The sequence below is a fragment of the Saccostrea cucullata genome, unplaced genomic scaffold, assembly GCF_032062105.1.
Source record: "Saccostrea cucullata isolate Sc308-1 unplaced genomic scaffold, CSIRO_AGI_Scuc_v1 ctg226, whole genome shotgun sequence".
NCBI lineage: Eukaryota > Metazoa > Mollusca > Bivalvia > Ostreida > Ostreidae > Saccostrea > Saccostrea cuccullata.
The window spans coordinates 289,087-304,263 of record NW_026931887.1 but is presented as its reverse complement, the minus strand read 5'-3'; the positions used below and the strand labels follow the sequence as shown (position 1 = coordinate 304,263).

The following is a 15,177-nucleotide window of genomic DNA, read 5'->3' as shown; positions in this document are numbered from 1 at the left end:
GTATTTCCTAACTGAAATTAGTAGATACGTGTATTCTCTGAGCAGAATAGGGATTTCATGTATTTCCTAAAATTCAGGAAATACATGAAATTCCTGATGACACATATTTACTGTAACAGATATACAACCAATAATTATAGCTTCTACCGACTACTTCTACATCTGACATTTATTTACCTGTGACGCTGATCCCGGATTTTGTTGTAATGGAGTCCTTTGGATGACTGGATACGACAGAGGGAGGGCTTGTGGAGGAAAAAGACCCTGTAACATCAAAGCGTATTTACGTCACAAAATCATTAATTAGATTTAATTTAAATCAACAATTTTCCTAATTTTGATGTCATATCAAAATTGAATATATGGTAAACTGTTTTGGAGCAATTGAAAATAATTATTTGGTTCATTAAACTTCTATTTTGCTTAAAAGAATAACAAGATGTTATCTAGGTCTAATATAAAACTTAGCTTCATGTATATTAAAGCAACACGTTTTTACACTTTCATTTTCCCTCCATACATACAAAAAATACTACGTAGTCTAAAATATTGTAAATAGGGAAATTTTATCTTTGCCCCATTCGCCCTTCCCTGGACATATTTCAAACAGACCAAATTCAAAGAACACAGATAAATTTCGTAAGCAGAACTTTGACTGGGTGAATTTGGTATCGTGACAAAATTGTTTGCAATTGTGAAAGGACGAAAATGACATGGAGCGAAAATAACCCTTAACAGTAATAATTCAAACTTACCTGCAGAACATCCGTTTTCTTTATTTCTCTCTTTTGGAAGAAAAACAATATTTTAAATTTGTATATTTTGAAATGAATTAACGATGGAATGATATGTATCTTACACATGCTGTTGAATTAAATAAAATTGAAGCAAGGACTAAATGTCAAAATTATACCACCTTATTATTTCTATCATTATTTATTATTTCAATCGATAAAAGTAAAAAATACAATACATATAAGCATGCTTTATAGAAAACCAGTTCTTACCAATGAAACACAAAGAGGATTTTTTAGAACTACATGGTTGACTGCTTAATGTACCGTGGATTCCAAGGAGTTGGCAATATGGTCTTTTATTTTTAACAAACTCCTCTAAAAAAATAATAAAAATGGTCACACAAAAAACAAGTCAAAAATCACACTAAAAAAACAAACAAACAAACACATAAAACTAATTACAGAATACTCCAAATAAACCCATCCCAAGATTTTAAAGTCATCTACTGGACTTATTTTATACTTCATATCTTCATTACACAAGTTAAGCATAGTGCAAAAACCACCTCTTCTTGTCCACCAGTAGAATTCCCTAGTCACAGCTGTCCAAACAGTGACCGCAGCAGTTAAATTTAACAAAGTCGCAAAAAGACTTGGATTGAAGCTGAAGGGGTTGAAAACTGTCATTGACGAATTGAGACATGCTCCTGCTGCTTCAGAATACGTTCCCCTTTCAGGATAGATGTAACTGTATCTGATGGTCTGGTCTATAACATATGGAATGCAATCGGACTTATAAATACTAAGTTCTTGTTCAGGGCTAAACATTGAGATGGAATTTTAAACACGATTCTTAAAATATTGCAAGTCAAATCACGTAAAACGTGTGTTTTGGTCTTCTACAAAGTTCTCAACATGATTAAAAACAAGAGGCCCATGGGCCACATCGCTCACCTGAGCACTAAGGGTAGGAAAAAGTAGAAAATGGCTTTTTAATGTAAAGTTTAAATCCAAAAGTAGTCCCATGACCAATCGTGGATTTGCTATTTTTTAGAAAATGATTTTAAAGAATTTTCTTATATATATCTTTAAAAACTTTGGTCGGTCATTTTGGCCCCGCCCTATCCCTGGGGGTCATGATTTTTAAAAAAATTGAATCTACACTACTTGAGCATGCTTCCATATAAATATGATGAATTATGGCTTTGTCATTCTTGAGAAGAAGATTTTTAAAGAATTTTCCTATATATTTCTATGTAAAACTTTGGTCGGCCATTTTGGCCCCGCCCTACCCCCAGGGGTCATGATTTGAACAAACTTGAATCTACACTACCTGAGCATGCTTCCATATAAATATGATGATTATGAATTATGGCTTTGTCATTCTTGAGAAGAAGATTTTTAAAGAATTTTCCTATATATTTCTATGTAAAACTTTGGTCGGCCATTTTGGCCCCGCCCTACCCCCAGGGGTCATGATTTGAACAAACTTGAATCTACACTACCTGAGCATGCTTCCATATAAATATGATGAATTATGGCTTTGTCATTCTCTCTTTTGAGAAGAAGATTTTTAAAGAATTTTCCTATATATTTCTATGTAAAACTTTGTATTTTGGCCCCGCCCTATTTTGAACAAATTTGAATCTACACTACCTGAGCATACTTCCATATAAATATGATGAGTTATGGCATTGTCATTCTTGAGAAGAAGATTTTTAAAGAATTTTCCTATATATTTCTATGTTAAACTTTGGTCGGCCATTTTGGCCCCGCCCTACCCCTGGGGGTCACGATTTGAACAAAATTGAATCTACACTACTTGAGCATGCTTCCATATAAATATGATGAATTATGGCTTTGTCATTCTTGAGAAGAAGATTTTTAAAGAATTTTCCTATATATTTCTATGTAAAACTTTGGTCGGCCATTTTGGCCCCGCCCTACCCCCAGGGGTCATGATTTTAACAAACTTGAATCTACACTACCTGAGGATATTTCCCCATAAGTTTCATCTTTCCTGGCACAGTGGTTATTGAGAAGAAGATTTTTTAAATATGCCACCAAATTTTCATTAATTCCCAATTATCTCCCCTTGAATGAGGGCATGGCCCTTCACACACAAACCTGAATCCCCTTCACCCAAGGATACTTTGTGGCAAGTTTGGTTGAAATTGGCACGGTAAAGAAGTCGAAAATGTGAAACACACAGACAGACGGACAGACGGACAGACAGACGGACGCCGGACAAAATGTGATCAGAAAAGCTCACTTGAGCTTTCAGCTCAGGTGAGCTAAAAATTAATCTTGAATGTGATGTAAAACAATATAAAATCAATAAATCAATGGTTTTAGAGAAGAATTAGTACATTTATCTAGTTTAGAAAATGTACTGGTATTTTAGATCGATTGTGTTAAGTTGCTTGACACAAATTCTAGTACTGTTCTTGATGGCTGAAAACCACTAATTATTTTACCAATAACGTTTTCCTTAAGGTGGGATTCTGCTCTGGTTTCTGACTAGATGGAATATTCAAAGTACATTTATTGATATGTCTTATGTATTTCGATGTAAGAGATTTAAAAGACCATATTTTTCTTTCCTCGTCACAATTATACAACTTTAAATATAAATGGTAAACTGCGTTTGAAAACTAGCAGAGACTATATTTTCGGCGGAATGGTGGCGTATGAAAATATCTTCTTTTCTGCCTCTCAAAGTTATTATATAACATTGAATTTAGTTATATTTTTTACGCAATCAAAGACTGGAGGAAATTTTCAAATGTTAGTTAAATCAATAATAAGGGACTAAAGTGTCAAAATATATAAAATAAATAAGATTTTTCACACATACTAGAACTATGTTGGCTTTTAAATGCTTCAATTCTAAGTACAGATATGAGCCAAAAATCCATAGAAAGTGTCATTTCTCTCTTAGTAAACGGTCAAAACTTTTAGTTTTTGTATCATTTTGTACCTTTATGTGACAACTTTACTATATGTGAAAATTGGAAAAAGTTAAATATAGAAAGCATATAAAAATAACTAATAAATCCTAAAAAATTAAGAAAAGTAGAGGAAATTCGGATTAGCAAATATCCATTTTATTTAAATTATCCATGTCAATTTGGTAATATCATCAGTTCTTAAAGGCCCTATATGGTAATATCTTTTAATGCAAAAAGAAAAACATTCAATCTTTTGAATTACAAGTAGGGATCGCATGATTGGAAACAGTAATTTTTTATTCTTAATGTCCAGGAAAATGGTAATGACCTTGACCTGACCTTGCCTCTAATATCAAACGGTCAAATTTAGTCTCACTCATACCATCACATAGTGATATTGTCCTCTTGATTCTGTGAAAATTTCATTTATTTTTAAATAAAAGAAATGTGAGAAGAATCCTACCTTAACAGATTACTGTATTTATAAAATATATTGTAAAAATTCAAACAATTCATTTCATTTGATCCAGGTTTCAGTTTGAAAATAACACAACTACCACCGTATTGGTTATTTCACAAACTACTCTTGAATTTGATTATAGTTGTAGACTTTAGAGGGCATACAAAATCTAAACATATAAGTATATGAAAAAACAACTAATTTGATAGAATCTACAATTTAAATTCATAATCATTAAACAACAGAGAAAAAAATCCAACTCAATATCACCAAGCATATTCTATAAACTATATATAACTGTCGTTAGAAAGACGTTTAATAGTTGGATAGATATAGACAGAATCTCATGTTGAGAGCTAATATAAAAAGACAAACCTTTGATATCCTGACAAATAACAGAGTAGGTCCCATCACACGGGGCCTGTTGTAAGGTGTACGTTATTGGAAATATCTTATAATTCATTACAGCAATAATACATTGTTTGTCAGCCTCCGTGAACTCATCTGCATCCATACTGAAATCTCGCACTAAAAAGATTTGTAAAATTTAGTAAAATTAAAATATAACAATTTTTCCCTGAGCAATTTTGTTAGAAAACTTAATTCAAATGTTTAGATATACATGTATTATGACTTACATGTATCATAAACGACTGCTGTTGTTAGGTTGTAATATCTCTCGATGCTTGCTCCACTTAATAAACAATAACATATATCGGCCTGAAAATATTTTTTTCAATTTATTAAACTAGAAATCTTTAAAAATTCCTAAAAGGGTTTCTGTTTTAGTCAATGATCGGCATCACTTGAGTTTTAAAGACATCTTAAAGCACACCCATGTATAAAGTTTAGTATCAACTACACAAACTTTGGAAAACAGCAAACGTATATATGAAATGTCTTACCAGCAATACAAATTTTGGAAAAGCTTGGCATTTTGATGCACAGTGGTATAGCTCAGCTTGGGTCATAGTAATATTGTGCACAAAGGCGTTGATATTTGATGTTAGTCCTGTGACAAATTATTATGCAAAGCTTTTTAAAAAATCATTCTGAAGATAATCTTGGACAATGCCCAAAAAGTTAAAATCAAAATATTTTGCAGTACCTATGGACACTACCCATGGACTAACATACAACTGATAGTTTGTCCACGTCTCGTTCAGTCTATTCATGTCGAGGATTTCAGTCACATTCACCATATCCATATCCAGCAAATCCGAGCTCCACAAACGTCCACACATGTCTTCACACTGACGTGCAGCCTCTTCTTTGTCAAAATCGTATAACACCTCATGGATGTAGTCCACCTGAGGCCGCGGTGTTGTCCTAGTTGGTATAGTTATAAGACTGGTCTGGGTGGTGTCAGGTACAGTGGTGGTGGTGGTGGTAGGAGAGCTGGTGGTGCTCGTGGTTGTAGTTGTCGTTGAGCTGGTGGTTGTTTTCTTCTCTTTCAAATGATATAGAAAAGTAAATGTTTTATCAGAGATGTTGCAAAGAATGTTGAATGCAGTAGAGAACTAGTATTTAACTTAGATGTTTATGAATGCATGTATTTTTAATTTTTCACACAAAGATATTCCGGCATAAAAATGTTTTTGTATTTACTGGATCCTGTCGCTCCAGTTTTTGTTCGATGTTATTTTTACTAGTTTTCCTAGCTGAGGCTACGATGGGTACAGATCTGTGAAATCTTTTCAATTTTCAGCTTGGCAACTACCAACTTGCAGTTATTTAGCAGATGCCATATATGAGTGCAGGTAAAATACCGAAGTTTGAAGAAATAAAATTATTGTTGATTGATGAATTTTGTAATATTATTCAGTTCAAAGTTCAGAATAAGAAATTATGGAAACAAACACATTACTTTGTGGCTTACTCATGGCTACAGTTTCCCCTTGATTTTTGATTTTAAAATAAATTTTGGAATTTTTTTTTCAATTTACAGTATGAAAACCATTAGAATTTGATTTTATCATTTTTTTTCTTTTTAAAGTACCTTTCACACAAATGGAATATAACTTTTCTGTACAATCTGTTGTTACCATTTCTCCGCTCAGTAAAACTTTCGTACAATATCTACCAATTTTCGAATTTCCACAATCTGAAATAAATCCATCACATAAGGGAATAGTTCAGAAACACAATAATTACTGTAAATCACAAAGTACTGTGAAATGTGTCAATTAAACGAAAAAAGACCTGTATTAAATAAGTGGTTCCTTCTTGTTACAGAAGTCCAGTATGTTCCAGTTCCTAGCCGATTTTGGTAAATATGGAAACTAGAAAAGGAGAAACCAAGCCTTGCGCTTTTGTTGTTACAAAATTCTTCTGAAGTTTCGAAATCCATAGGTCCTGTGCTAGTGAAGTTTACGGAATCGTCTATAACATTAAAAATATGTTTAAGAAAAATAAGTTTGAATAATGATGTATCAATTCAATAAGGCTGTATCTCTTGGGAAATACATATGTTACATATTTTTCTAAATATAGGAAATACAGAAAGGCTCACATATCAGCTGGGCATTTAAGTAAAAATAACACTTATTAAACAGTTTTATCAATTTGACTCCGCTTGATTTTTTTACCTGTTTGGCATAATGCTTTTGCTGAATCACTTGAATCCCGTACAGTAAGTGTATAGACCACTGGGTAAACATCAGTATTTAAATCAATTTGTACAACCTCCACACCAATCGAGGGAACAACGTCTTCTATTACCTCCACTCCCTCTAGAAATAAAGGATATATTTGAATTTAAAAACTGAAAGATTGTACATGGTGGAAGATGATTCTCTTCATAGAAGTGGACACGCTTTCGCCTACATCATTAAAAACATGTCCAATTCTCAAAAAGAGAAGAGATAGTTGATACTTACTAGTTGTAAACAGTTCTATATCCTCTTCATTGTCCATAGCTTTATCAAGGTATGATATGGTACTGATGTTTAAACAGCTTCTCTTCTGAAATATTAAAGTACCATTTTATACGAATATAAGTGTCAAACAGGTACAATCGTGCTTTGGAAAAAATATTAAAAATTAATGCTTTCTCACTTACTTTTAATCCAAAATACCAACAATGTTTACACATTGAAGCACACTCATAAATATCAGTGTCATCAGACAAAGAAACGACCGTGTTGTTAGTTGTAAATCTTCCTAAGATGGAGAAAAAAGCTAGGTTAAAACAATGCATTGAAAAAAATCCAGCACTTACCGTCACAGATCACTCAAATTAAATTTTGTCAAATACATGTCTTCTAATAATTGAAATCAAACGCGATGTATATTATGAAATTTATATAATGCATATAAACATTATATCTCAAACATACCGTTTCATTTTACACATACCAACAAATAATATCCAGTTCCCAACATCTAATCTACTATTAACATAGATTGCATCCAAATTCTGATCTTTCATCACTGAAGTTAAATTGAAGTGGTCATCTTCTGTCTCCATTCCTTCATAGTATAAGACCTTGGAGTCACTACAACAAGACTCTTGCCACTCAGACCATGTTTTCTTATTTGGATCCTCCGTAGTTGTAATCAGTTCGGTTGTTTTGATTTCTATGAAAGTCCCCGTTGTTGCTGTTGTGTTTATAACAGTACTTAGATCCAGTGATGATTCACTTGTTATAGTCACTGCTGGTATGGTAATGTTTTCAATATCAGTACTGCTTACTTGGTTGAAGTTTGTTGATTCTGTAGTGACAACTTCTGACGTAAATTGTGTTGTAACAGCTTCTGTTGTTGGTATAACTGATGTAGTTGATTGAAATGTTGTTTCCATTCCTACAAATATTTTCAATCTTTTATTATAAAACTTTTAAAAGATGAAATTTCTTGTGAAAAGCTTCGATTTACAACAGCAGCTTACCAGTTGAGCAAACTGTTGTGTGACTTTCTCCACAATCTACTTTCCTAACAGTCCCATTCATTGATATTATTTTGCAATAATCCGGAGAATAATCAAAATCACAGAATGTTTGAATCCATGTATTTCTTTTGAAAATTCCTGTCCACACTTGTACATTAGATGCCATGTATTTGGCAAAGTATTTTGTGTTTTCTAGTGCACGTGATTGGAAGGTGACAGGTGTAAAAGGAACTGCAGATTTATTTTCACAGTACAGAACACCATCCATGAAGGTAACATCTTTTTCAGAAAAATAATATTCGATCTGTGTTCCTGTAATAAAGAAGGATGAAAGTCATATGTTTTACTAATGCAATAAAGCAGCAGTTATTGACATTTAACATTAAGATGCTTTAGATTGTCTCCGTAAAATTTTCATTGGTTGTATGAATTAAGAAAAGTGAGAATTATTCGATTCTAATAGAGTAAATTCTAGGTAAATACCTTGTTTATTTTGACAGAGTATTCCGGATGTATTATTACACCTTTGCTCTCTCAGTGTATAAGTGATTGGCCTGACTTTTGTATTCAGATGGGCGACGATACAAATATCCCCTTCAATGCTGGTTAGATTATCATTTGCTACATTGGTCCTTGTAATAATTTGGTTTATATTTTGTCCCACTAAAATGTTTATCATTTAAATGTATTTCACGAAAGAAAACACAAAAAATACAATGTACCTGTGATTCATTGGTGATCTTTTGAGCATGAACTTATATGTGTAGGTGACAGTGAAATGGGAGAATAAGTTAATGTTCATTGCAAAACTCATGCCATTTGAAAAATATAATTATAATATCATATAACATACCAATTATAGAACCAGCCTGTTTCTGAAATTCAGGTAAAGTATTGAAACAACTACACTCCACATCCTAAAATTAGATAAAATATAATTCATACCATAACTTGAATAAAAACCGAGAAAATTGCAATACATTTGGAAAAAATCATACCTTTTCATAAATGTTTGCTTGAAAGTAGTTTTCATTCTGACAATTGCCTGTGCACCGATAAGCCTTTCTTAGCTTTTCCGAAGTGGAATCAGTCATATTCTTAAAATCATATTCTTCTGATCTAAGATCTAAAATATAAGAGAATCTGATGTCTTTCTTTTAATTGAACAGGTTTTTTTTTTAATGTAGCATTGACTTTCATTTTCACAATATTCTTGAAAAAATTGACGAATTACATTTAAGCATAACCCAGGGTCCCAGAGATAAAACTTCATCTAACCAAACTTCAGTAGAATCGTCCACCATAGATGTGTTCGAATGTTTCAACCAAGTATCGTCTTTTGTTGATACAAGAACTTGTGACGAATTGCAGCAGTATCTATTCGCCATTATCCAAGAACGAGGTGGGTTCGATTTCGTGGTCATGGATGGAATCGTTGATTGTGGTAATTCTTGTGAAGTCAGATTTAGAGTTGTCGGTTGATTGGAAGTTCTCACAGATTCAGTTACTGTTGGCCCCATAGACTGATTCTGGAAGATTTCTTTGATGACCACGGAAGAAAAAAATTGGAAGCAAATTAACGATGAGAGAATTTACATGTGAAATTTAAAAGAGGTGCACAATGGCACCATGAAATGAAGAATCTGTGAAAGTATCATTAAATTTTGTTCAGTGGTATAGGAGGTGTTGCTGATAAGAGATGGGTACCCCCCCCCCCCTTATTATATATAGTAAGAATCACAGTGTCAATGATTTGCTACTGTAACCCGAAATGTCCAATCAAAAAAAGTAAAATAGGAGGGTACTTTGTAACAACAGTACTGTAAAAGTCTCATTGATTTCATTTATTGGTACATGTATAAGTTGTGGATAAGAAATGGGTACCCCAAAGTGTAAAGGACGCACGGGCGGATGGACACCGCAATTGCTATACACCCCCAGCTTTTCAAACGGAGGTATAAATATACAGTTGAACTAGGTATAATTGTGAATCTGAATCACCATTTGAATATATTATAAATACAATACGATCTTTAAAACAACGTTCAACTGAAAATGTAAATTTAAAAATTCTAGTTCATATAGTACAAAAACGAACGAATAGACAGAAATTCATATATATAGATATATGTAAAAAAAAAACTTTAATTTAAAGTACGCTTTGCACGGAATGAAGGGTATAAGTAAATTGAAAGCAAATTTACGAAAAGTATTCAAGATTAAAAATCCATTTAACCCCTTCCATGGCAAAGATTTTGAGCATTTCTAGACAAATTGATATTAAGATTTCAATTCAGTTTTGGGGGTATTTCATGTAATTTTTGTAATGTATATATATTCTGAAAGCAGGTATTTTGTTCTTTCTGAAAATGATTATAAAAAATTCATTTCAGTTGCCATGGCAACGAAATACATTATAATCATGCTGGAATTCCCCTTTATTAAATAATGAGTTTCATTCTATTTTTTGCTTAGCTAAATATATTAAAAAATATTTTATTGTTGTGTTGAAAATTATGAACATGTACATTTTTTACAAAACAATTTTAAGTATTTTGGGGGGATTGGGTAGGGTTTGGATGTAAACACCAGAATTTAGCATTTTTTACATATAACGTGTTACCCCCGCATTGATTTCAATAATGGCAAAATGGCTCAAAAAGTGTGCAAAGTTTTACTCAAGCTACTAGAAAACTGGTACAGCCAATAAAAATATTTTCTGTATAATATTTTACCGTATTTATTTTCTCTTTCCAACGGTGCAAGATTTATTCTTATATTCCCAGTATTAACTAAGTTATGAATGCTTTTTCACACTATTCTTGTTTTTCAAGTCAGATGCGTAGAAAAGCGTATATGCCTTGTAAGGGGTTAAACAATACAAATCAGAAGCAGAGCAAAGACGGACCTCCAAATCATCAGAGGTGGGATCAGGTGTCAGAGAGGTATAAACATCCCCTGTCGGGTGGTTTTGTCATTATCGGGAAAAACAGAAAAATCCTTGGACATTTCAGTGTGTAAATAATGGCCTGGCACATTAGTAAGAAAAACGTCATTCAGAAATTGACATAGTGATAGATGTACTTCTGACAAGGGCATTGCTTCTCAAAATGCGACTTTAATAAATATCCTGTTCCATCAACTTGTTTGTCAATAAATTGTTTTGTTTTATGTTAATTAAAAATCATGCCCTTGCGTATCAAATAAATTTTTTTAATGACATGGAGTTATTATTTGGTCTTAGTTACCTTTCGATAAAATACAGACCTGTTTTTTAATATATCCTACCTGAACAAATTTCCTGAAAATTGAGTGTGAAGTTCAGCATTGTCTCTGAAGCGTTTTCTTTTTTAAGGTATGTACAATGAAGACCTTGAGAACAGTTTGTACAAAAACCTGTAAATATTATTTTTATGTTTAGAAACTTAAACACTTGTTGTTATTTATTTAAAAATATACTTTTAGGCAATGTAACGTTTCAAGCAATTTGGTCATTAATGATTTACATGTATGAAATTCCAAGCAATCAGGGTTTTCATAAATATTCATACAGAAACCTTTAGAGGCACTTGTGGATATTGCAAAAGGATCATTATATAAGTTGAAATCCTGTCCTATAAAATTCTACTAGATATGAAACAAGAAATGGTCCCTAATGTTGACTCAAAGCAAACAATATATCTGTCAAATCGTCAAAATAAGAGGACCTTGGTAAATATCTTTATCAAATCAGTAGAAAAATCATTAAAAGTATCTGTTGTGTCATGCCATGTTCTATCATAGGTTTGCAAGATAAAAACCCCATATAAGACTATTTGAATTCGTAAAAAATGCTGATATATATTACAACGATGCAAAACTCATCGAATCATGCCAAACAGTCTAAACAATCTTTTTTTTTAAACTGGTGATTTGAAATCAATATATTTTAAAAAGAAAATCGATAATAAAACAAAATTTTCAAATATGTAGGCCTATTTAAATTTGTGTGTATTTTTTTTAAATCTGTAAGTTTTACGCACATGTGTTTAATGCAACTCGAGACAATGACAAAAAACTAAATCTGTTTGGTTGGAAAGAAACATACATCCACCTGCCAAAAAAAACCCCAAAACAACTACTGTTTATAATAACAATGCATTTCCTTTTCCTGAAATTGAAGAAATATTGTGACAAAGGAATATTTTTTTTCAAATCAACAATGTCCTAAAAACCAAATATACTCAATAACTTTAAACATTATTTTCTTTCAAATATCGTTATTTACTCGGAAATAAAACAAAATGATACAAAAAGAAAATGTATCTATCAAAATTGGTAAAATGTGACATTCTGCAATGTTACTGATAAAAAGGGTTGATCATAAGTAAACAGACTGTAATAATGAACTAGTAAAGCAATGTATCCCTACCTAATCTTATGTTAACATTTAAATCTTGGTCTTTCTCTGTCTCGCTGATATTATGACAACTACAGAGTGCTGTAGTAACCCCTGCATGTGGTAAGGAATTATTACATCCCGATGTCTGAGCCTGTCAAAAAATCCATTACAAAAAACGATGTGAATAATGTAGTGAATCAGTCATTTCGACTTAAACTAAATAACAACGAATTATCAAGTTCATATCCCCTGAAACTATTTGTAAATATTCAATACTTCAGATAAGATAATTCCTCAAAAAGCTTTTGCAGTAGAGTAAATATTATGCAATTTTAATAGCCAATTTATAAAAATTGAACAAAAAACTTCGGATTTCCCCCAGACATATGAGGACTCGATAAACACTATAATTGAGACCGTCATATTTTCATAGATGTATTTTGTTTCTTACCTTCTTATAAATCAAAAGTGGATTTTTAAAAAATCATTTTTTAAGTCATTAAGTCATTTAAAACAAGACATATGATTTTCCATTTTTAAAAGAAAATTTTCTTTAGTAAATAACTTTTCCTCGAAATGAATTAAAAACTAGGCTTTTTTATATGATCGACGACCGCTTTTTTTTTTTTTTTAGAATGGAGCTCTGAAATTCCATATCGTGTAATTGGTAATCAACAAAAGTACTTTGTTAAAATAACTTTGACTCAACTGCATATTGCGTTTAAGTCCTCAAGCTAATTTTTCACCCAAGAGCATACTCTGAGTAAGATCAATTCTTAAACCAGAACAGGCTACTGTAATATAGGTTGATGAAACAGGGATTTCAAAAACCTCGTTGTAAGTTAGAATTTCGAATATTATATGGGGCTGATAAAATGACTTTGTTAGCAAATTTGACCCATTTTATGGTTTATTTTGAATGACTTATTTCATTCCAATTGGACCTTTGCTATTATATAAAATGTTTTTAATAAGTCAATCATTGTACAGGGTCATTAAAATGTTCTTTTTACAAACATTAAGTTCGCAATCTTTGTCTTTTTCTTTGATTTCATACAAACTGTTCTATGCTTACCATTAAAGTTTTGATGCATGATGAACAGAAATCTGTGCAATTTTCATCCCCATGGATACTATTTTCACATGAATCTGATAAAAAATAAAAATTAAATCGATCAAATTGAAGTGAAATTCGTTTTAAGATGTAGACAAAAATAACAAAAGTTCAATATCAATATCTTACCGCATGCTGTGTAACATACAGATGCATTTGGATTTTGTCTCACTAAGAGACAGCTGTTGTTAACATTGTCAGTAAAGCAAACAGTCTCCCCTCTGGTACAGATTGTATTGTTTACAATGTAAAATACCTCATCTTTTTGCAATTGAGAATGACTAGGTATAATTACATAAAAACTCACTGAAAAGGAAAATTTACAGTACTTTTATTTCTAAAAATTGTCAAATAAAAGTAATAAGTAAAAGTAATAATACAAGTATATTTTGTTAATGGTTACTTACTGTTAAGATACAAAAATATCTCGTAAAAATTATTTTGCAGTATTAGCCAACATATCAATAAATATTCACATTTTAGACTTCTAATTAACTTCATATAAACTATGCCTATGAAAAAAAAAAGATGTAACAATAAAAATAATTTACAATGCTTATTTTGTTATCATTGCCGCTATTGAAAATAACACTGCGACATTTAAGTCCGGACACGACAAAGTCCGGACTTTTAGGGACCCTTTCGAAAAGACCTACAAAAATTTTTTTTCTATATTTTGGTGGGATTTTTTATTCTGACCTCATCATGTCAATCTCAACTTCCACATTGTAGTAGTTTTCTCATAAACCTCTGTCAAAACCTAAAATCCCATGGGAGAATGGCGGGATTTTTCATCCCACCAAAAATCCCACCAAAATCCCATGGGAGAAAAAAATCTTTGAGGGATTTTTTCTCCCATGGGATTTTTTCTCCCATAATAAGCGGCATAGGATTAAAAATCCCATATTTGCCCTTCTTAGGATTAAAAATCCTGCAAAGTACATAATACTGGGTATTTTTAATCCCATGGGATAAATAAATAAGCAGATATGGGAATAATGGGATAAGAATGCAATGTCTGAATATACTTTATGAAGCATTTTATCTTCAATTATATACAAATTCAAATTATATACCCATTGTTAAACTGCTTTTGTAGAGCCATTTTAATTAAAGTGAGGGTCATAAACAAATACTATTGCCAGAGAAAACAAAATGACTTGCCAAGAGAAGAGGAGTGTCTGAGATACTGATTTTTATTTGTTAAGAAAAAGTACAACCAACCGAAAGGGGACTTAAATTTGTGCTAGTGACACTGTCTTATCTTTGTTTAAATACAATACTGAAATCTCCTGATTCTGCTGAGTAATGACCAGTTTCCAAAACTGCTTCCTGATGGAAAAAACTGCATTAGTGGGAATCTTCTGTAAACACTTGAAAGGACAGCAATTTTTCTTTTTAAAAACTATAATAAAAAAATCCTTTGATCCACCACAAATATTTTAAAATAAAAAATTTACTCCTCAAGGATCCACCACTAATGTAAGTTAAGACCATGATCACACATGGCATATAAGCTTAATGTTGAAATCAGTTAGCCATAATCAATTATATCCTTTGATCCACTAAAAATATTTAAAAAATAATAAAATTAATATCCACTCCCCATGGATCCACCACTTATAAGTTTAGATCTTGATCATAC

General features: G+C 31.8%; 1 protein-coding gene across 1 annotated transcript; it reads right to left on the bottom strand.

Moving 5' to 3' along the window:
- Window positions 1-414: 414 nt before the first annotated feature.
- On the bottom strand, window positions 415-13,591 carry LOC134233940 (uncharacterized). Its single transcript, XM_062716000.1, has 22 exons — window positions 13,494-13,591; window positions 12,449-12,569; window positions 11,326-11,433; window positions 9,272-9,577; window positions 9,036-9,163; window positions 8,891-8,954; window positions 8,521-8,700; window positions 8,038-8,349; window positions 7,500-7,952; window positions 7,210-7,328; window positions 7,028-7,112; window positions 6,737-6,880; window positions 6,351-6,530; window positions 6,148-6,252; window positions 5,257-5,598; window positions 5,054-5,160; window positions 4,787-4,868; window positions 4,524-4,676; window positions 1,304-1,504; window positions 1,008-1,112; window positions 756-785; window positions 415-422 (listed from the first exon to the last, which is right to left on the bottom strand). The coding sequence occupies exons 1-22, from the start codon at window positions 13,494-13,496 to the stop codon at window positions 415-417; spliced, it is 3,336 nt and encodes a 1,111-aa protein (XP_062571984.1). The 5' UTR covers window positions 13,497-13,591.
- Between the last annotated feature and the right edge of the window lie 1,586 nt (window positions 13,592-15,177).